Here is a 22,677-nt window from a genome sequence, read left to right as displayed (position 1 = left end):
TGTAAGTTTGGTATCCTTTCACCCTGGATTCGCGCAACCCTCGAGATGAGTTTCTCTGATGGGCAATTTATTCCAAGTCAAAGAAAGGACATCTGCATATTCCAGCCTGCAGTAGCCCCGTGGGATGTGCGCTGTCAATCTCCGGAGCTTCGCCGAGTCTCCGCATCTGCAGCACACTGCGCTTCTCGGGCCCTCACTGCTGCGAGGTGGGGCGTAACCCTCCCAGCCGCACGCCGCCAGGGCCGCCGGCGGACACCCCATCCCCGGCGCCGCCGCGTCGCGGGGCACGCGCCTCTCGGACCCCGGCCTCTCCGCGGGCACGGCTTTGCAGAGGGGAGCAGTCAACAAGTGCCTGAGCCTCCCGACTGCAGACGCTGCGACGGCGCACCTCAATCTATGCTCAACGCTTCTGATAAAATCCCTCGAGAGGAGCGAGCCTGGTTCGACGTCCTCAGCGAGCAGAGAAGAGGCGTTCTCCGCGGCCGTCCTGCAAACCCACTCTCTTCACGTCGACTCCCGGCTGGCGGTTCAGCGGGACGAAAGCCCGGGAGTGGTCGGGGCTGGGCCCCCTCCACTCCTCCTCAGACCCGAGGTGCCACAGTGGGTAGCAGCCGCGCTGCTCCCGCCCCTCCCCGCTCCCCCGGGGCTCCCTCCCCCAGGCCCAGCCCCTCAGGGCCCCGCACCCCCGCCTCGCAGAATCCCCCTGCCTCCTCCGCAGGTTACCATGCTGGCGGGCCGGCCGGCCGCGGTCGAGGGGCTGTCCGCGCCCCCTCTGCACCGTCCCCCGAGGAGGTGTGCTGGGTGTCTGGGTGTCTACTTCTGCCTGTCTACTGCAGGGGGGTTTAGCAGAGTTCTCGGTCGGAGAAGCGCACCAGGCAGCGGGAGTAACTGCGGGCCCGGCGTACGGCAGCCATCTTCGCGGGATGGGGGGCCAGATCGGGGCGCGCTGGAGCCGCGGCCGGGGACACGAGGAGCCGAGAGACACCCGTTGCCAGCGGAGGCCTAAGACTGTGCGAGAACCAGAGCGTCGGCCCTACCTACCGGAGACCCTACACGCCGCTGCAGAACTGACCCCTCCGCGGCAGAAACCTGCGCCGCCGCACCGAGCATGCGCAGTGCCCGCCGCCTGCGTGCGCCGCTCGGCTCTGGGGCTCGGCGCGCACCGCCTACCCGAGCACTAGGGAGCGTGGGCCTACTGGGTGCCCGAGGCCAGACCGGGTGTGAGGTCACCAATTTGCCGAACCCACCCCCAACTCACCCCAGGTATTCGGCTCAATGAACACGTCTGCAAACTTAAAAAACCATAATCTCAAAAATGCAACTCAAATTCAGGTTGAGACTCTATGGCAGGCAGCCCTAAGGAGCACCGAACTGGGCGCTCAGGGCTGTCCCGCGGCGACTCTGGGGGGAGTGCCCCTCCAGGAATGCAGGGAAACTGAGGAACTCCACTACATCGCAGGCTGTTGTAACGACTGAACTTTTTAAGAGCACAGGTCTGGAGGTTGAGGAAAAGATGCGTTTAGGAGAGCTGCAGAGGTAAACTCAATCACCGCAAGAAAGTTCTCACTACAGATCCCATCATGCAACGGGGGAAGGACGTGCTCGCTCCAAGGCCTTGAAACCCGAGTCCTTCCCAGACGGCGTTCCCGAGACTCTCTGGGATTTGTAGTCCGCTGCTCAGCGCAGAGCGTCTTTAATCTGCACAAGGTACTCGCCCCGCCTCTTAAAGAACAAACGCCTCATTTTCACTCCCACAGGCACTTATTTATCAGGCGACATGTAATTGTCACACACTTTACATTGCTTTAAATAAGGAATTTTGCATGCTCTATGAAAACCTACAGTCATATAGCCTCTTATCTTCTTCATTCAGCAAACATTTAAGAAGTTTCTGCTTTCTATCAGGTACCGGCTACTAATAGTTATCAAGATTCCAAGACCCTACTTTCAACGAGTTCAGAGAGTTTAAATCTCTTATCCATTATTTTATTCTGGAGATATTAGAATCTTGGGCAGAAATACAGAGGCAAAAAAAAAGGGGGGGAGGGGGAGAGGGGGAAGGAAAATGGTGAGCTACAATATGGAAGCCCAACTGCTGTCTTAATATTGGGGTCCTCCCTTCCGATGGGTGTTTCTAGTTGCACCCTAAATCAGTTACCTATAAAAAGTGCCTTCATGTTTAATGGAGGACCGAAGTTTAATAGTTTTTAGTTTTTAAAAGAGACTCTAGGGCTTAGGTCTTTTAAGGATGATTTTCCTCCCAATGATCTCTTTAAAAGGATTTTGAAATTTAAATCTGGTGGAAAGATTAGATGTAAAAATTTATAATAGAATAAAATTATATGTGACTCATGAATACAAAAGATCAGTTTTGCAAATGAAGAATGAGGTATTGAAATATTTTCAGAACGCTATTTCATTAAACGTGTTGAATGCTAATTTGAGATATCTTGGTCAGTTAGCGCAGATGATTCCTATTTTTCTAGCAAATAAACAATTAAGTAATAATTAGTATTTGTAATGATAAATTGAGCACATATTTTATTAAAACGCTGTTAGGTTGCATAGCTACTAATTTTCTATATTAGATCAGCATCCACTAGACCTCTTTATAGGGTTGTATTGTCTGTAACCTGACCGGCGTGGAGCCCATCTGCCTCAGGCCAGTGTGTAGTGTGTGTGTTCTTGACTTTGTACAGGAAAGATTTCGCAAGACGAGTCCAGATGATTTTGAGAGTACATTTATTAAAGCTGAGGCCAGTGAAACAACGGAAGGACTTAGGGTAAGAGAAGCAACAGGAGAGAACCTAGGCAGGGCTGCTTTGGCTCCCTAGAAATGTTACAGGAACAAAGTGAATCAAGGCAGGGCTACTGTTAGCTCACTGGGAAGTAAAAGTCACAGTGCAGAAGTGAGCCAAGGCAGGGCTGCCTGTAGCTCACTGGAAAAGTCAGAGAAAAAGGGAGCCTTTGAAACAGGTTTGGGGGAAAGCCCAGGACGAGCTGCTGCTGTGTGCTGCTCTCTGGTTGCAAGTCTCATGGAGACTCTTAGAGTTTAGCAGAAAAAAAAGTAAAAGTTCATTCTGTGCTCTAGAGCAAGCCTGCACTGGGTCTTTGTCTTGAGGGTTTTTAATCTTTCTTCTGTGGGTGAGAATCTTAGGGGAGGGTTTCAGTATAATATTCATCAGCTTTCCAGGTGCATTTTTAATATGCTGATGCATCAAAGTGATGTAGGGGAGTTTGGGGTTATTCTTTGGTTGGCTTTACTGTTTTACTTTTTTCTTGGGTCTGTCTGGCTCTAATTGGGTTTTTGTTGTTATTTATTCTCCTGACTTCATCCATACTTGGGTTTGGCTGGAACAAATGGCATTAATTGGGTCTCTGTCCTCTATCTCTCCCCCACCAGGGTCATTTAAGCTATGTATTCTCTGGTTAGGGAGGAGAGGTATAAACCATTCGCTCTCGAGTGTCCTTGGTTAGGGAAGATAAGGTCTTGCGAGTCACTAGCTAGTTGTAACTTGTTCAGATTCTTTGGCCTTGTTTATCTTGTCTCAGTTTCCCCATTCCACTTGCCCAGGAATTTTCCTAGCTTCTTACTATCCTGCCTCAGTATTACATCATATTATATTTACAGGGTTGTAATTTTCCCCAAGGCTAGAACTACTAAGTCATTTACTAGCCTAGTGTACCCTTTTTAAGGTAGACCAGGATAGTCCCTCTATTTGCTAGGCAGACTTGCTTGGACAATTGAATTTGACTAAAATTTTAAATACTTTAAAAATCATTTTTCATGGGAGTAGCATAAAATTTGTTAGGGTCCCTCTTATTTCCCTGTCATTTCATTGATAATGATTTTCAATTTTCATTTGCCATATGGTTTGTGTGTTGTATAGGTAGATAAATGTTACACATTTACCAGATGGCTTGATGACCCTTTTCCATTTAGGACAGGAAGTCTAAGAAAGCTTGATTGTCTTGTGTCTTGGTTTCTTCAAGGGGAGCAAGAGGGGAGAGAGAGTCAGGCCTCTTGTACAGACTCTTTAGGAAAAAACAACCTGCCTTCAGTTCTTAGAATTCAAAAATAAAAATAATGAGAGAAAACTGATATGGCGATGAGCTGGGGAATTTAAACTCAGAGAAAGATCCAGTGTGTAAAAGGTTACTGCTTTATGAATTACAGTTGTGTTGCTTAGGGCAGTGTGGTTCTCCTTACCAGCACCAGAATTTGGGGGATAGGGTCCAGAAATCTGGTTTTAACAAACCCTTCAGATGATTCTGGTGATTCTGATGCCACCAACTAAAGTTTGAGAACCACTTGGCTTGGGGCAATTATGTAAACTTATTTATTTATTTATTTTTTAATCTTCACTGAAGGATATTTTTTCCATTGCTTTTTCTGAAGGAGAGAGAGAGAGAGAGAGAGAGACATTGATTGGTTGCCTCCGGGGATGGAGCCTGCAACTGAGGTGCTGCCCTTGGCCTAGATAGAACCTGGGACCCTTCAGTCCTCTGGCGGAGGCTCTAACCACTGATCAAACAGGCTAGGGCCAATTATGTAAATTTAAATTGAGGACCTTGAAGTGATACATTTTTCCAAAGCGCTTCAGAGCCAGTCCTTATATGGAGAATTTAAGGTAATGTCTAAGATGCAAGTGAATGTGTTTTAAAAATGTTAAGTGTTAGACTTCGGTCTAGTAACTAGTTACAGAGGACAACTGTTGTGTGGAGCATACCTAGTCTGTTTCCCACCTGGATAACAATCCAGTCTTTCAAACTCAAGTTGCTAATATAAAAATTCTTTCAGTTCAAATGAATGCCAACAGGCAATCAGTTGAGTCCTTCCTGTAGACATATTTTACTGTGGTAATATATAACATAATTTGCCATCTTAACCATTTCGAGTGTACAGTTCAGTGGCATTGATTTCCTTCGCAGTGTCTTGCAACCTCAGTTACCTGTTGTTGTTTTAAATCAGGAGAAACGTTTTCGCCATGCTTACCTGGAATGAAATGTTCTCAGAACGTGCATGCACGGCCACCGTCTCTCCATCTTGACAGGCGGTGCAGCCGAGCTGCAGGAAGGGCGCGTCTGGAGCTGAGGCCGGTTCGTGGTGGGCTCTGGGCCGCCCCGGCCCCGGCTGCAGCCCGGAGCGCAGCGGCTCCGCGCCCCGGGCGCCGGGCGCGGTGCAGGGACGCGCAGGGCCAGCGAGGGGAGCTGCAGGGCAACTTTTCCCAGGGAAAGCGGCCCGTCGTCCTCGCTCGAAGCCTCCCTGCCTTTTGTTTGTTTTCCTGCTGGAGGCTGGAGAGCGGCCGGGTTCCTGCTGCTCCACCATGCGCCGCGCGGCCCGTGCGACTCGCCGGACCTCCCGGGTGTCCCGGCACGGACGCCTCGGCCCGTCCTAGCAGGGATCGCCCCGCTTCTCGGTCCCCGAGCCCGCTGCCGCGCCCCGCTCGCCGGGGAGCTGCGCTCACCGCAGGGGCGGGCCCCCGCCTGTGTTCGCCGCGCCAGTAAGTGGGGTCAGGGATTTAGGGGCTTCTGCAGGGCGACCTGTCAGTCGGGGCGATGGGCTGGAGCTGCCGGGGGGACCCCTGTTCCGAGGCCCCTTGAGTGATCGGAGCCGGAGGGAGAGGTTAATGGGCTGTAGTTTCTCTGCGCGGTCATGTGGGTCTCTCCCTCTAGGCATGAAAACTCCCGATTCCTCGGAGTGTGGAAGATTTCGATGGGTGTTTACCTTTTAGTGTTTCAGAGGGGCAAGATTCGTGCCCGATTTGCAGCCCCTTTAGTAGGATGTGGAGGACTTGCTCTGGAATTTTCCTGACTAGGCCTTTGGCTGTCCCGCAAGGGGTCTGAGCAAGAATCCTTACACATTTATGTGCAACCATTTTTCACTGGGTTTCTTTCTGCTCTGATTTCTGTTCTACTAATGTGAGTACCTGTTATGAGAGGGGTGTTGAAGGGTTTTCTAGAACAAGAGTTTCTTTTGTAAGGCACCTTTTAAAGTTTGACATTGAGGGCTTTTACTTTTAAATAGGAAAGTAGTTTAATGCATCCTTCTGCGGAAAGACTGTTCATTTCCACTTCAACTAAATAAAGATCCGCCTTTGCTAAAGCTTGACTGTGCTGAGATACCACCTTGAATTTTGCATGCAGGCCTAGATTTCTCTAAGGTATTAGCAGTTGTGTTTTTTTTATTTTGTCCTGGACCACTCTTTATAGCAATAGAAGTTTAATAGCTACAGTTTTCATTTCTCACATTTTCCAATGAGTGGGCTTCCTGGATGTGCCCCAATAGTGAATTGTACTATTGCTGGATAGAAAATTAAAATGAGCTTTACATTTGTGTAGTCATCATAAATAATTAAGAAGAATTTGCGACTCAACCATATGCTAGCTGTGCTAGGAGTTAATGTATGCATAAATATGCACATTTGAAATAGTTTCTGAACAAAGCGCTAGGATTTGGTACAGAATCTTCAAGACCTTCCTATTTATTTGAGGACCAGTTAATTGTAAAACACTAAGAAGTGGATGTAGAAATGAGAGATGTGCTGGGATTCTTTATGTAAAAGGATATCCTCTCCCTAAGGGCTAGCCCTCTACAGTGACCCTGCCCACTTCTTATTTCCCCTCTTTTCACTTTGCATTGTTCCCCATCTCCAAAGTTAAAACTGGTGGTTGGGCAGGAGTGGGTAGTCAGGTTTCTAAAGGAGATTGGTTTAGTTTTAGATGATGGAGGGATATGTTGGAGGGTTGATGGAGCCTGTCTGAGTAGGCAGAGGTCTGTCTTCCTTGTCTAGGGAACTGGGCATTTTTAGTCCCAAAGAAATGTTTTTTCTCGGTGAAGTTTCCTACCTACAGACTATATGTAAATTAGCTACCAGGATAAAGAACGAGCCTTTTGGGAGGGGTTATTTGCTGACTGTTCAGCGTCATCAAACCCCGTTGTTTGTTTTATTCTCATTGCTTTTTGAGGTTCCTAGTAGAGGTGGAAATCATGTTGCAATTGAACCTTTGGACTTATCTGTAATTATCTTTTCCTTCGTTTCCTTCCGTCCTGATATCAATGAGTCATCAAGACCTTAGAAACATGATGTGTATAGATCCCTCCCTCTATATTTTAATCCAGAACCCCACCTTTCCTCTCCTGCAGACAAGCAGCCTCTTAGCTAGCCTCCCAAGCCTGGCTCTCAGTAAGTCCTCAGTAAATGTTTGCTGAATGAATGAATGAATGAATGAATGAGATGCGCCTCTTTCTGGAATATTCAGCATTCCTTGTTAGTCTAAACTTTTTAAACTTTTAAACTATCACTTCTTTATGCCACTCCTTGACTTGCCACCTGCAGTTCCTCTCCATTCTCTAAAATAATTTAACTGATTTTACAAGGCCTTTCATAAGCAGGCCTCATCTCTTCTATCTAAATCTTATTTTCAGTTTAGCATACATCTTTGTGCTTTATGGGGTTTGGTCTTCTTGCTATCCTGCTAAAAGGAGCCAGGCTCTCCCTAGAAACTCCCTCCCTTCTCTCCACTCTGCTGTGCAAATCTTAAATCTTACCCATCTTCTGTGGAGGAGCCTTAGTCCTACTTTTTTCATAATGTCTTTTTTAACTATTCATTTCTCTCCTCTTTCTTTAAAGCCTTAAGATACTTGTTTTTTAGCCTTTCCTTATACTGGCTGTATTGATCTCTAATTGGTTTAGGCTATTTTAAGCCTCGTTAGGGCAGGAGCCATATTTTATGCATGGTAATGTGGCTTTGTGGGCTTTAGAGTCAAGCAGAATTGAGGTCAGGGATTGGCTTCACTTATTACTCATGTGGCCTTGTGAGATTCACCCAGCATTAGTCCTCTCACATGTAAACTAGGGGAAATGCTTCCCCCTGCTGATTTCATTGTGAAGATGGTCTGGTGCCTAATTAGTGCCTGGCATAAGCCTGACAAAAATCTGCTCAACCCCTCCCCCCACCACAATGACTCACAGAGACCTAAACATGTTGCAAATATTTGGTTGATGTTTGTTGATTGACTTGTAGTAGACCACAAGGCATGGCTCCGCCTGGAGGCCCAGAGCATGGGCGGCCATTCAGTGAAGCTTAGTGAGTGTTATCCTGCCCTTACTTAAAATGGCTTGGGCTTAGGTTATTCCTGGCTAGAGCTCTGCTTCTGGGATCTGTTGCTGTTTTTCCGTCTGAACCTTGCCAGGAACACTAGTGCCTTTTAAGTTTTTTTTTTTTTTTTAACTGCTTCTCTTGAGGCAAACTCCTCTATTTCATTTCGCAGGATCGTGTGAGTTAGAGTTTTACCTTGCTCACCCTTCTATTTTTCTGCTTGTGAGGTATGTATGAGTGTGTGTGTTTATGGCAGGACTACTTGCCTAGCATTTTCGTGGCAGATTTCTGAATACAGTGACCTTTCTGTATATGTTGACCCGCCAGCCTGTGAATAGTGTCTCTCTTAATTGTAGATTCTCTCATCAGCAGTCTGACAGACATGGCATTCTGAGAAGGGCCTCTGACTAGAGGTCAGAAATCTCCTGTCTGTGGGCCCCAGTGTTTGTGGCCGATGTGCTTGGCTGGAAGATTGTGCAAACAGAGGTGCGTGCGGACAACTTACACACATATTGCTTGGAGGTGACCGGGTAACCTTGTCCTAGGTTGTGGCTTTGCTTACCCTTTGAAACACAGTTTTAAATAACTTCCCTATCAATACACACGTGTTCTAGAAAATTACCCCATAAAAATAATTCAGTGAAGCAAATCGTTTTCTGGGGCAAATGACATTAAAATGCTAAGAAAATGTTGCAGCAGGAAGGAATCAGATGCCTTTACTTGCGGCCAAAGAGGAAGTTAAAGCAGCAGCTCGGGCTCCTCTGAGATGGGGAGGAAGGTCGATATGGGCATTCACACTCAATCTCTGTGCCTAGTGAGGTGCTGTCCGATGGTAGAAGCCATTACCACTTAACAGATCCTGGAAAGGTGCTCAATCCGGGCAGAAAGCTTCCCTTCCTGATTTCCTTCCAAGGAAACTGAAGCATCCTTGCTCATTGAGCTAATACCCTATGCATTGTGCTTTGAAAGTCGAAACCTTCCTAGAAAGAGTGCTGGTGGTCAGACTTGCCGGTGCAGCTGGAATCAAATCCTATGTGCGCTCACTTGTGCTGTTGTCTCAGAGTTTGAAGAAAGCACAGCTTTGGAGATCTACCACTTTTTTATATGTGGTTCAGAATTTGCAATACATTCATACACTTTTTACATAAGGGCAAGTGAGGAGCATTTGATATATCTTTAATAGATTATTAAAACATTTCTTGCCCTGGCCAGGTGACTGAGTTGGTTGGAGCGTTGTCCTGTACACCAAAAAGCTTGCAGGTTTGATTCCTGGTCAGGACACATACCTAGGTTGCAGGTTCGATCCTTAGTCGAGAGGCAACCAATTAATTTTTCTCTCTCACATCGATGTTTCTCTCTCTCTCCCCCTTCCTCTCTCTCTGAAGATCAGAAAAAACATATTCTTGGTGAAGGTTAAGAAAAAAAAATTTAAAGATAAACATTTTTTATTCACACATTAAAAAAATGTGCTACTCTGAAGCTAACAATGATTTTATTCCTATTAGTTGGGTCTCTGGATCTCATCTGATGTAAAGTGAGGGTGTTGGATGATTGTTAAGGTCCCTTGCAGGAAAAAATCTAATTTATAGTCTGAAGTTTCTTCAACATTGTGCTGTGCCCATGTTGAACTTAGATCCTAGTGAACTCAGCTTTCTATCTATACTAATTAGCATCGTTATATATTATCTTACTTTAAATTTTTTCTAGATATTAACTTTGTCTTCTTAACTCAGTTTTTTAAAATGGAAGGGCCACAATAGTGCCTCACATATCACTTGGTGCCTCTTCCGCCACACTGGGGGCTCTCAGTAGCTACTGGATAAAAGTATAGTGATGGCTGAGAGCTTGAGAGCTGCATATTTTTGTGGAAAGATCAATGAGTCATTTTTTACTTTTCTGTAGGTATTGTATGACCTGTAATAAAGTGCTGATAACATGTGACTGCCCTTGTGGTTACTATAGAAGATAACGGCCCAGAAGCTAAAAAGATAAAGTATTATGGTGTAATGTATTCAACTGTATATTTGACAGTATCAGGAAAGTTACTATCTGCATGAACTTGTAGTTCTCCAAAGACAACAGTTAATGCCTTTGCTTTGAGAGTGAATTTATTAAAGGTTGATTTAATTCAGACAAAACTGAGTCAGAAAAAAGTAAGATATACAGGCTTACATGTTATCTTAACTGTTAAAAAGCATGTTTTCTTAAATTAGTGTAAAAGTTTTTAGAAGGATTCATAATTTTTGTGCCCTAGTCCCCATAGAGTTGTCCAGTTTTGCAAAGAAGGGTGTGAGGGGGGATGAGATGGCAATCGGAGTGCAGTTGGTGACACAGGAAAATCACCTATGGGCAAAAAGACCTTTTACAAACCTGTAAGTTGCTCATTCATTAACTTATTCATTTAACAAATCTATATTGTGAGCACTTATTTGTGCCAGGTGTGTGCCAGGTACACAGCTAGGTGCTGGGAATACAGTTGTGAGTATAAAATTTCTGCCCTCACATTGCTTCTATTCTAGGGATAAACACAGTTCATACATGTAACCCTGTACCTAGGGCTGAATGAGGGTTATATGGAGACAGCTGAAGTGTTTCTGCTTACTTACAGGATTTCCTCTCTTCCAGGGGTCCACACACTGTGCCCTGCAGGCATTTCCTGCGTGCTGCCCATTTTTGTAAACAGAGCTGTCCCATTTATTTGCGTATTGTCTCAGACTGCTTTTGTGCCACAGTGGCAGAGTTAAGTAGTTGTGACAGAGACTCATAGCCCTCAAAGCCTAAAATATTTATTGGCTCTTCACAGAAAACATTTGCTGACTCCTGCTCTATATTATTTTTTATATTACGCCTTTACTTCCTTGATACATTTTATTGATTTGTTTGTTGTTAAACATGATAGTGAATCATTTGACATTAAAGTGAGATCAGTTCCTGTGTTAAAGGTGCTGTAATATTTGCATAGTGCTTGATTACAGGGTGGGGCAAAAGTAGGCTTACAGCTGTGAGTACGAGAAACACAGTTTATTTACTAATTATTGTATTATTTTCCATACAAACAACTGTAAACCTGCTTTTGCCCCAGCCTCTATATATGTTCTCATTCACTCCATCTTCACCACACTCTGTCTTGCCCACCCTCCACAGCCTTCGTTAAGCACAAGGACTGTCATCCCAGTTTCATGCAAGCCAGGGTAAAGGTATTCTTCCAGCTCCTTAACATTTTGCTCTCCTTTCAGTTCTTTACACTCCACAAAGGCCACATAGAATGATGGGCCCTAGTTTAGAAATAATCTGCAGTGATTGAAGACTCTTTTTCTCAGGTTTGGGCACGAGCAGCCTTTGGTATTGCAGAAGTGATGGGAAGTTGTGGGCCCTTCTCAGGGGACGAAGGGCCCTGGTGCATGGGGAGTCCTTTTCTCAGAAGCTGGGGTTGGTGGAGGGGAGGGAGGTAAGACGTGGAGCCCTTTCTGGGAATGGAGGAGGCATGCCAGAGAACTGATTTCCTCCTCCCGGCTCACCAGTTGCTGTAGCTGGAAGCACCTTTAATGCACTCCTTTGTCAAGGTAAAGGCAGAGCGACTTCCTCATGAAGAAGGCTCTTTGGCCTTGTAACGGTTGTCCCCAATGTAGAAAAAAAGCACTTGTCTAAGAGGCAAAATACTTAAAGATGTTTCAGCTAAACTGTATATAGGCAGAAGAATTGGGCTCCAGAGAGAAAAATATGAGCACATGTACTATTTCTAGTACCTTTTAAAAAGAAATTAACAGTATTAATTTCCTGTTGTAAAGTTATGACACACGAACCTAGAATCTGCTGTGTAATTAATTACATGCCAGTTATGGTGCCACGAGAAGGGCCATTGAAGGACTTTGCACATGATCCAGTTTTCCTGTGAGGACAGATGAAAGCAGTGGAATCTTTTCAGTGTGAAACAGTGAAGGCTCAGGGAGGCAGACTCCTCAGGGTCTGAGTGGGATCAGCCGGCTGGTAAGCCACAGCTCTCCGAGAAGCCCACATTTGCATGCAATTTTCTGTCTCCTGTCTTAACAAATGCGTAATTGTGGCATTTGTTCAGTGACTATCAGGACTGCAAAATAAAGAATGACTATCATTTCCCTGTGCCCAGTCTCTGGTGTCCAGGCTGTGAATGAGCAGGGCATCTGTGTGAGCTGCTCACCATGAGCAGATGTTCTTTGCCTCCACTGAGGATTGCAGCCGAGGGGAGGGAATTGGGACCTATCCCAGGAAGGTTTTCCCCAATGTCACCTAGCCAGGAAAACCACCACATGTATTTCAAAGAGTGTCTGGAACTCTTTGAAAGTGAAATAAAGTTGTATTACTTTGTCACTTGGGTACAGCCTTACCCAAAGACCAAAAACCTGATCTGGCCACATTGAGGGACCCTTTCTGTGATTGTCTGAGACTCAGTAATTCCAGCATCGTGGTGGAAGGGCCCAGGCAGCCTGCCTGTTTTAGCTTTTTTGTAGTATTTACTATTCTTCCACGAACATTTGTGGTCAGGTCAAACAATTGATTATTATCTTGCACATGAAGAAATAGAAGCACTGAGAGTTTTGAGATAACTTATCGAGGTGGTACAGAAAATAAATAGCAAAGACTAAAATTCAGATTTTGACCATTCAGACAATCTTTGAGTAACTGCTGTGTGCAAGCAGAGTGTGAGGTGTGGGAACACAGAGGTGAAGCATGGCGAGTGACCTGGCTGATGCAGAGGGCAGGGCTGCATGTCACTGACCACTGGAGAAGGTATGGGGACTGTGAGGTGGGGACAGGGCCTTGAGAAAGCCATTTGCTATGGCTATGTCACTGTAAGTTGGGGCAGGAGGCTTTGAAGAGGTGATTGTTGTAGATTCTGAACTTTGGGGCCCAGCTTTGGCAGGAGGTGCTTGTCCCTTCTCTGAAAGAGAAATGTCATGTAGTATACAGGGTCCCTCTGGGGCACTATCTTTTCTTTGCTAGCTTTTGTGTATGTGACAGGAAAAGTGGAAACAGTGAATCATTTTTTTTTATTGATGAGAGAGAGAGAGAGAGAAATCGACCTTCTGTTCCACTTAACTGTGCATTCGTTGGCTGACCCTTGTATGTGCCCTGACTAGGGGTTGAACCTAACCTGCAACCTTGGCATGTCAGGATTACACTCCAGCCAACTGAGCTACCCAGCTAGGGCCAGAGATCTGTTTTTTTCCCTTAGACAAATGCTAGCTTGATTCCTGACAGTCACAGAATCACAGAGCATTTGAGCAAGAAACCATTTAACTACATCAAGTGCAATGTCCTCATTTCACAGAAAGTAAACCTGAGGACCAGGAGACACTCTGAGTCAGAGGGGGTCTGTGCCAACTGGAAACTGGGACCCAGCTCCTCTTTGTCTGCATTCACTTTGCCTCTGCTGCTGTCGAGGTCCCTGCTGGGTTTACTGATGTTTGTTTGTAGAATGAGGCCAACCAGAGCATGGCCACATCACTGGTTTCCATATTTGGACTTTGAGCTACAAAGTACTTCCTCTAATTCCTCTTATTCTCAGATCCTCTAAAGATTTTATGATCTTTGGATCTTTTGCAACCTTTCCCTTGAGTTTGGTGCAATCAGTCTGGGTTCCTGTCTCAACTCCACCACTTACTACTTGTATAACCTTGGACAAGTAATTTGTGTCTCAGTTTCCTTATCTATAAAATGAGGGGATGATGTTAATAGTACTAGAGACAAGTTGCTTATGTCTCAGTTTCCTTATCTGTAAAATAGGGATGATAATAATAATAGTACCTACCTGGTACAGGTGTAAGGATTGAATGGATTGATATGTGTGAAGCACTATAATAGTACTGTACAGATAGTAAGTACTGAATTATTAGTAGTACTTTTTTGGCTTATTTGATATGTTAGGAAGGTAAGTGTGGATTAGTTATAGTGAGTGATTTATTTATCTTAATTCTTGGAGTCAGAGAAGTATCTAGGACTGCCCTTTAGCATGTCAACTAATTCCTAAGTTAATGGATGGGCTGCTACATTCCATTCATTTCTCAGGCAGTGGTGACTGTCTATACCAGGAGCTATGAATTCAGATGCTGTGGGGCCAGAGAAGGAAATGTAAAAGACTCAAGGAAGCTGGCTATGTGCTTGTTAAGCAGTAAGGAATTGCTCTTCACTTTTAAATAAAGAACAATTATTCTTCAAACATGAGATTTTTTTCAGGTTGTCTTTTAGTTTGTCACTTTTAATAGCAGCATAGGAACAGAGAAATATTTTTCTTCCAATAAAACAAGTGGCTGTGAAGGTGCAAAAATGCATGGCGACTAAAAAAAAAATAAAGGAACTGACAAGGAAGCCATTTCAGGGATAACAGGGAGGATGGGACTGTGATGAGCTGAAGAGTCCATGCTCAGTCTAAGGAGATGGTGACTACCCTTTTTTAGCTTTTTATTAGCATGTAAGGCTAGGATCCCATGTTGTTAGTCATTCAGTTTTTTAAGAGAAGACCCACATCTAGATTTCTATATGAAAGTTCCTGTTTTTAAATATAGATTCAGAACATACTTCTAAATTCAGGCCTTAGGCTGCCAGTTTGCAAGCTCTGGTCCACACAGTGTAAATCTCCATATGCTAAATATTACATTCAGGGATTTCAGCCACAATTGTGAAGTCTTGTCCACTGTGCAAAACTGTAGAGAAATTTCTCTATATTTCAAAAAGGAATTATGTTGTTCATTGGGTAAGTGTAGATTTCTGATTTTATTCCTAAAACATTCAATTTTGAATAAATGAAAACCACTGCTGCCTTAATTCAGATTATTGCATGAAAGTCTTTGGGAGGTTCTCTGATTTCCTTGGTCGCCTTTAACTTAAGCTCTGTTGCCACATGTGGTAAGTTTCACTATCAGTGACATACAAAGTGAGCCCCATGTTGGGCCCCATTTATTGTACAAGGTGGGATCCCTTCCTGATTGCCACCTGCCATGTCACAGGACTAGGAGAAAATTCCACACAGTATGAGTTAAGGAATAGGTTCTGTGGGGGAAACTTTCAAATCAAGAGAATGAGAAAGAGAGACATGGATGTCCTAGTTTCCCACCATCTTCGTGAAGAGTAGTGCTGGACTATGGTACTCGGTTGAACAGGCAGTGTGGGATAAATAGATGATTTGCAGAGTCTGGGTTTAAGTGTCAGGTATAGAGAGTAGTTGTCTGGTAAAGCCATCTACCTAGCAATGTGGGGACCTTCAAGACCCAAGAAGCTGGGTTTTGATAAACTCTGGGGAAAAGAGTCCCTTTCCCAGCTGGCTAGTTATCCAGGCAATCCTTAGTGGTACCCAGGGCCGCTTTTGGACACTCCTTCTTGTGGCACCACAGTAGATTTGTAGTCGTGTGTTCTTCCAGAATAGAAGCAGATAATGGTGGATGGAAAATTGAACCTTAGGCTAATAAAGAATTACTTCTTCTAATTTGTCTCCAGCTATGCTAACCTCTTTCAGCTTTTAAAACCATGCTAACTACAGAGGATTGGACTATTGATTGATCAATCTATCTCTGTCACATCCCCTGTAGAATTTTGTCTCTTAAGTCAGTGTAGCCTTAGTCTACTATATCAGGAATGCTTAATGGAATATCTGACAGTGGCTTCAACAAAGACCTTTAGTTAGGTCATATAACAAGAAATCTAAGGCAGATATTTTCAGGGATTATGTGGCAGCTCAGTGATATCATCAACCATTCAACATCTCGGTCCCCCTCCCCCCTCCCCCTCTCCCTTTCCCCTCCTCTTCCCCTTTCTCTTCTTCCCTTTCCCCTTCCCCTTCCCCTTCCCCTTCCCCTTCCCCTTCCCCTTCCCCTTCCCCTTCCCCTTCCCCTTTCCCTTTCCCTTTCCCTTTCCCTTTCCCTTTCCCTTTCCCTTTCCCTTTCCCTTTCCCTTTCCCTTTCCCTTTCCCTTTCCCTTTCCTTCTTTTGTCCATCATCAGCAGAGAAGATTCTCATCTTTAGAGTTCACTTCTTATAGTGACCAGAAGGCTGCCTGAGTCCTATATATCACAGTTTCATATAGTCGTGTTTAAGGCAGAAACACAGGGCAACCCCTGTCAATTGTCTTTATCAGGGAATAGATTCCTCCTCAGAAGCTTTTCTCTTCCCTCATCAGCTCACTTTCCTTTCCATCTCATAAGTCAGAGTCACAGCATCACTCCTAGACAATTTTTAGTAGACATGGAATTGGTTTTCTTGGCTTAGACTGTAGTAGATGTTCATCCCCCAGGACTGTAGTAGATGGCTGCCATCCCTCATTAGATTGAATCCTGAATAAAGTCAGCATTCTATAAACTGAGCAAGAAGAGGAGCAGTGCTATTGAGTAGATGAGCATCTACGCAATATTGCCCCATCTCCTTCTTTTTTCCAGTGCACTGTCCGTCACTCTTGTTTTCCTACAGCAGCAGTGAGTTTTGTTCTTCACTTTCAGATCATGACGTGAGTCATCACATTCAGGCCACCACAAAAATGATGAACAACTGAACACCACTGATCTCAGATGTTTTTAACCACTTCCTGCTCAGAATTGACTGTGGGTAGAATGAAACTTCTTATCTAATGCTAATTTGCATAATACCACTTCATTCATTTAGGGTAGAGATAATTCACTGGAGCAGAGAAGAGAAAGCTCAAACTGTGGTCATAGTTCTGCTCTCTGGATCCCTACATAGTGTGACTCATCCTTCTCTCTGACACCTCTTTGTACACTTGAAACAATTACCGTGGCTTCCTAAGTCTCCTTTACTTCTTATATCCTTGTGTTCCTTCCTGCTTTTCCTGTGCATTCATCTAGACCCCTCATTGTGTTCTTTAATATCTCTCTTGAAGGTTGTCATCCAGAGTTGAACAGTAACTCAGGCATATGGTGAACCTGTCCTGGCCCTTGTTCTGGAGCCACAGCCACCGTGCTGTTACACTCCAGTGGGCATATTCATGTAGTGTGAACGGAGTCCCCAGAGCTGTGCAGTGTATTAGCCTTTTCTGAATGCAATGCTCTAATAAAAAGTCCAATAACTCACTGTGTTTGGAAACAAAATAGGACAAGCTTGAAAGTACTTCTAGCTGCCTACTGAGCATCTCCAGTAAGAGGTTTTATGCAGACCTCAAATTCAACGCCTTAGGAAACAGAACCCATTGCCTTTGCACACTGTCCAAGTAATACAACCCCCAACATTTTCTGTTGCAAACCTGTGTCTCCTTCTATTTCTAAGATTCATCCAGTCCAGTGTTTTTGTTCAGGCCTTGGACATATTTCACCTGGACTTTTTCAGTTTCTACCTAACTAGTCTCTCTGCCTCTAGTCTCCCTATTGTAACATCTGTTTGGTCTCCAGAGGGATCTTCCTCATGTCATCTCCCTGCCTAAAAACCCTGGAGAGCTTCCCTCTGCAGATTAAAGACCAAACTCCTGCATGACATATACATACCCCTTCACAGCTGGGCCCCCCCTTTAAGTTTCTGACCATTTCTTGCCATTTCCTTACTGTTCTCTGTGGGTTTTTTGCCCTGGCCCTGTACTGTACAACCCTGGTTGCACATTAGAATCACCTGGAGAGCTTTCCAGACTACTGAAACTCATTCCCACCCTGACCTAACTCTTTTAAAATTAATTTTATTTTTCAATTACAGTTTACATTCAATATTATTTTGTATTAGTTTTAGGCCACCCTGACCTAACTCTTAGAGGTGAAGCCTGGGCATCAGTATTTGTTAAAAGTTCCCTAGGAACCCGGCCGGCAGTGGCTCAGTGGTTGAGCATCGACCTAGGATCCAGGAGATTGAGGTTTGATTCCTGGTCAGGGCACATGCCCAGGTTGCGGGCTCCATCCCCAGTCGGGGGCGTGCAGGAGGCAGCCAATCAGTGACTCTCTCATCATTGATGTTTCAATCTCTCTCTCTCTCCCTTTCCCTTCCTCTCTCTGAAATCAATAAAGATATATTTTAAAATAAAATAAATAAAATAAAAAAATAAAAATAAAATAATAAAATAAAATAAAGTTCCCCAGGAGATTCTAATGTTCAGCCAGGGAACAAACTACTAGGTTTTGCCCTCTTGTGAACATACCACGCACTCTACCTGCCAACCTTTTACACACAGTTTCCTTCATCTAATTCCTTTCTTTCCCTCTTGTGTATAATGAAACTTGATTCATTCTTCAGTACCTCAGTCCTCTCACTTCTCTGAAGTGTTGTCAGACCCCCCCTTCTCCCAAGAGTTGGTAGCCTCTCTACCATGTGTTCATAGTACTTTCTACATTTTTCACATACGTGCCAATTGTGAGTTAAGTAAAGGAAGGACCCTTATCTTATCCATAATGTGCCCCCAAAGCCTTGCATAATGCTTAGCATCTCAGCCTGGAGAGACACTAGTCTGATCCATTGTACAATCATTATTCAATTAGCTGAGATAACAAGATTAAAAAGCAACTACCATGTGCTGAGAGTCACATCTTGCCAGAGTAATTGAGTTTTGGTCTCTAATAATATGAAAAACTGTAACAGGAAAGAATTGTTAGGGAACTGTGCATTGACTGAATGACCCACTTTATCTTGATTTCAGTAAAGTTCTTATGCTTTCACAAGTAGTTTTCTCAGTGATCATCTAGGGAAAGCATTGTCCCAATTATACAATTTAAGTGGTTGAGGAAGTAGAAGGACATTAATTACCAAAGAAAGGCACCTATGATTAATAATTAATAGATGTGATTCATTAGTATAATGCCATTGGGAAAAAAAAGTGGGCAAGAGCCCATATGCTACTGGTACATAGATAGTCATTAAGTTTTGGTCACCACAGTTCATCAAAGAGATGTGAGGATTCAGAGATGAATGCCAAAGATAATTAAAGTAATGGAAAACAGGTCCCATGAGGAAAGGTTGTGTAATTAAAGCAAGAAAAGGCCGAGGGACACACATTTGAGTACTCATTTCATGATATACATATTTTTTGTGAGATATATTCTTTATATCCACACACACAAGTAAGCATGAAGAAATTAGCTTACATTACAACAGGCAAGTTTTGGTTGGACATTTAAAAAATATTCTAATTAATTGGATTATAGAATGCAAATTTATTAGTTAGCTGGTTTTTGACAAATCAAGGTTCCAGTGATTTTTATTTTTATTTTTGGAAGATGACATATAACAATGGTTTGGGAATTTCAATTTGTTGGAAAATGAAATTATGAATGATGCAGAAATCATATTGTCAGATCAAAAACAGATGGAGATAAATAGGAAACAGAAAAAAACAAACACAGAGCCCCAAACGCTTATGCTGTGGCCCAAATGCTCTTTGTGTTATGTGGAGACAGCTTGCGTCCCAGACAGACACAGCCTTCATCATCAAGTGAACGAGCCATAGTGTATGATAGTGTTTTGTCTTACGAACAGCCTAATACAAGGTTTTATTAAGTAAATCTGCATCTGTATGTTTCAAGCTGAAATAAAATGTTTAAGACATATATGTGTGTTTTTTAAAGATTCCATTCCTCTACATTTTGAGGATAATTTTTTCAACTTTTAACCTAGGATAATTTCAAACATGCAGGAAAGTTACAAAAATAGTACAAAAAATACCTATGTACCTTTACCCAGATTTACCTGATGCTAACATTTTACCCCATTTGTGTGCTTGTGTTCTCTCTCTCTTTCACACACACACACACACACACACACACACACAATTTTTGTTCTACCCACTTGAGAATAAACTACATGCATCATGGACCTTTACTTATAAATCCTTCAGGGCGTATTCTCAAGTACTAAGAATATTATCTTACAGAACCACAGGACGGGCATCCACTTCAGTAAGTTTATTACAGATATGGTGCTTTAATCTACTATCCGTATTCCAGTTGTTTCCATTGACCCAATAGTGGCCTTTATAGGTGTTTTCTTTTCCTCCAAAGTCTGTGCTTTTCAAAATGGCATCTGAGGCCCTCCGCAAACAAAACTAGGGTTGTGTCCTTCCAGTTGGGAGCTCCTCGCCTTTCCCTCCACCCCAGGTTCACTCCCCTGTGCCCGTTTCTGCTCCTTGGAGCGCACCTTATGCAATGCCTACTTTTCTTTTCCTTTCACTGCTCAGTCTTTTATGAAGACTTTTCTTGCTGCCTTCCTGACCCAGATGGAAGCCGGTGGCCTTTCTCCTCATTTCCTCCCCCACCTGGGACCCTGGGTGTACTTGAAATATCAGCGCATATGCATGAGTACATATCCACCCCCTACCCCCAGTCACCCTTGTCCTCTGCTGTGAGACTCTAAGAGCTTTGAAAAAAGGAACGGTATTTTATTGGTCTTTTTATCCCCAGATGTTAACATTGGGTCTGTCTCACAGGAGTTGCTTTATAAATACTTATTTATCAACAATGGAATATGTCTTTGTAAAGAGCTGCTGTAGGAGCCTAATCCCAAAGAGCTTCCAAAGAAAGGAAAATGCCCCTCAGCCAAGGGCCTTAATGGTTCTAGGGGGAAGGGGAATGAGTTTGGGTTGGGGGATTGGTCTCTTCCAATTAAATGGTAGAGTATGGTGAAATTAGGCATAACCTTTACATTTCTTAAGGTTTCTCAAGGTTACACACATTTTGCAAGAATGTGGACTGAATTTACTTTTTAATTTTTAATTTTGAACTAATTTCATACTCCCAGTAAAACTGCAAAAATAGGACAGAGAGTTCTTAGAAATCCTTCACCCAGCTTCCCCTAATAGTAACATCTTCTATAACCATAGAACGGTGGTCAAAACCAGGAAGGTAGCTTTGGCACAGTGCTGCTAACTCAGCTACAGACCTCATTCAAATTTCACCAACTTTTCCACTGATGTCTTTTTTCTGTTCCAGGATCCTATCCAGGACCTCACATTACGTTTACTTGTCATGTCTCCTTAATTGCCTCCCATCTGTGACAGTTCCTCAGTCTGTCCTTGCCTTTGTGATCTTGACACTTTTGAAGAGTATTGGTCAGTCTTTTGTGGAATGTCTCTCATTTTGGGTTTGTCTTATGTTTTCTCATGGAGAGATTGAGGTTCTGCATTTTTCACAAGAATACCGCTGTGATGTTGTGATGTTGCGCTCTTCTCAGAGCATCGTGTCTAGGGCACACGATGTCATATGTCTTATTAATGGTGATGTTGAACTTGATCACTTGGGTAAGGAGGTTTCTGCTTGATTTTCCCCTGTAGAGTTACCATCTTTTTCTTTGACATTAATAAATATCTTAGAGATGCTTTGAAACTATGAAGATAATCCTGTTTCTCTTCACACTGTTACCCATTAATATTGGCATGCATCAGAGAATCTTGTCTGTAACAGATTTTACTGTGATGGTTGCTTAAGAGTTAATTTCTTATTTCCCTCTTTCCTTCTACATTTATTGATTAGAAAGAATTCTTTTGGAAAAAGGAGCTGCAGATGGGATTTGGATTTAGATGCAGGATGTCACATACTTCTAATCAATATTTTCTGATTTATTGATTCTTTAGATAATTAGTTTAATAGCTATATTTTAAAAATGTCTTTAATGTTATCTATGTGTTTACATTAATGTTTATGTAAAGGCATTGCAATCACAAGTTATTACTACATTTTCTATATTATAGGCAGACTGAATGACTCAGTTTTATAAGTACAAGAATCAATGACATTAAAAAAACACAACTGAAAAAAAATTTTTTAATAAAAAACCTGAATGATGTTAAAAGGGGCACAGCCTGCATGTAGTCCTTAAAAAATTACTAGCTCTTTGTTTAGCTTCTGAATGTCTAGTAGTAAAAATAGTACTGTTGTTGTCTAGCCACAAATGGATCATGGAACAAATGTAAGTTCTCTATGAGGAGAACTTTGATTTTAGCATTTCTTGGCTTTTATATGTTTGCATTGTTAATTGTAGCAGAATTACAGAACACAGTATATTTAGCCTGTGCTCGGCAATTTTCATCAACCATAGTTATCATGCCTGGTTTGCCCACAGTGGTTAGTCAACAAAAAAGCAGTGAATTGCAATAGATTCATTTCTCAGTTAGTGACAAATTCATTTTTCAAGAATGGCATCTCTCGTTTTATAAAAAATTGTAAAAGAGAATTATTTAGATCAGAGCTTGACAAACTTTTTCTGTAAAGGGTCAGAAAATAAATAATCTCGGCTTTGTAGGTCATTCAGTCTTTGTCACTATTACTCAGTTCTGCTGTTGTAAGGTGAAAACAGCCATAGACAGTATGCAAGTGAGTGGGCAGGACTGTGTTCCAATAAAACTTTATTTAGAAGAACAGGTGGCCTGTGGGGTGGGGGTGGGTATAGTCTACTAATTCCCAATTTAGACTATAAAAATACACAAACTCAAAATATGCATTAGCACTTATCCTGATCCCTGATTTTTCTCTACAGGCAGAAGACTGATCTTTGAAAATATGTATTTGGGAGATAGTCACGTTCTGTTGACTACCTTGTGCTGGTGCTGCCACAGGAAAATCTGGTTACACTCCGGGGAGGCCTGCCGCCGCTGCAGGACTGAACCACCTCGGCCCTGAGATGAGTGTCG

General features: G+C 43.3%; 2 protein-coding genes across 4 annotated transcripts in view; one reads left to right on the top strand and one right to left on the bottom strand.

The window, feature by feature from the left end:
• Positions 1-1,117, bottom strand: part of FBXO9 (F-box protein 9) — a 28,435-nt gene extending 27,318 nt beyond the window's left edge. The window contains exon 1 of the mRNA XM_081139840.1: positions 724-1,117. Coding sequence (XP_080995966.1) covers positions 724-726 — 3 coding nt within the window. The 5' untranslated portion in view covers positions 727-1,117. The remainder of the gene's footprint in view (positions 1-723) is intronic.
• Positions 1,118-5,258: 4,141 nt separating this feature from the next.
• On the top strand, positions 5,259-22,666 carry LOC308558299 (uncharacterized protein; the record flags this gene model as incomplete). 3 transcript variants are annotated; one of them, XM_081139839.1, is made up of 3 exons in its annotated part: positions 5,259-5,504; positions 16,568-16,669; positions 22,524-22,666. In XM_081139839.1, the coding sequence occupies exon 3, from the start codon at positions 22,547-22,549 to the stop codon at positions 22,664-22,666; it is 120 nt and encodes a 39-aa protein (XP_080995965.1). In that variant the 5' UTR covers positions 5,259-5,504; positions 16,568-16,669; positions 22,524-22,546. The 3 variants fall into 3 exon arrangements, with proteins under 3 accessions (XP_080995965.1, XP_080995964.1, XP_080995963.1); XM_081139838.1 differs by lacking the exon at positions 16,568-16,669 and adding an exon at positions 8,460-8,589; XM_081139837.1 differs by lacking the exon at positions 16,568-16,669 and having other exon boundaries at positions 5,263-5,504.
• Between the last annotated feature and the right edge of the window lie 11 nt (positions 22,667-22,677).

The sequence above is a fragment of the Miniopterus schreibersii genome (genome assembly GCF_964146895.1).
Source record: "Miniopterus schreibersii genome assembly, chromosome: 6".
NCBI classification, from domain to species: domain Eukaryota; kingdom Metazoa; phylum Chordata; class Mammalia; order Chiroptera; family Miniopteridae; genus Miniopterus; species Miniopterus schreibersii.
The sequence above is the reverse complement of the archived record's forward strand: the minus strand, read 5'-3'. Positions and strand labels throughout refer to the sequence as shown.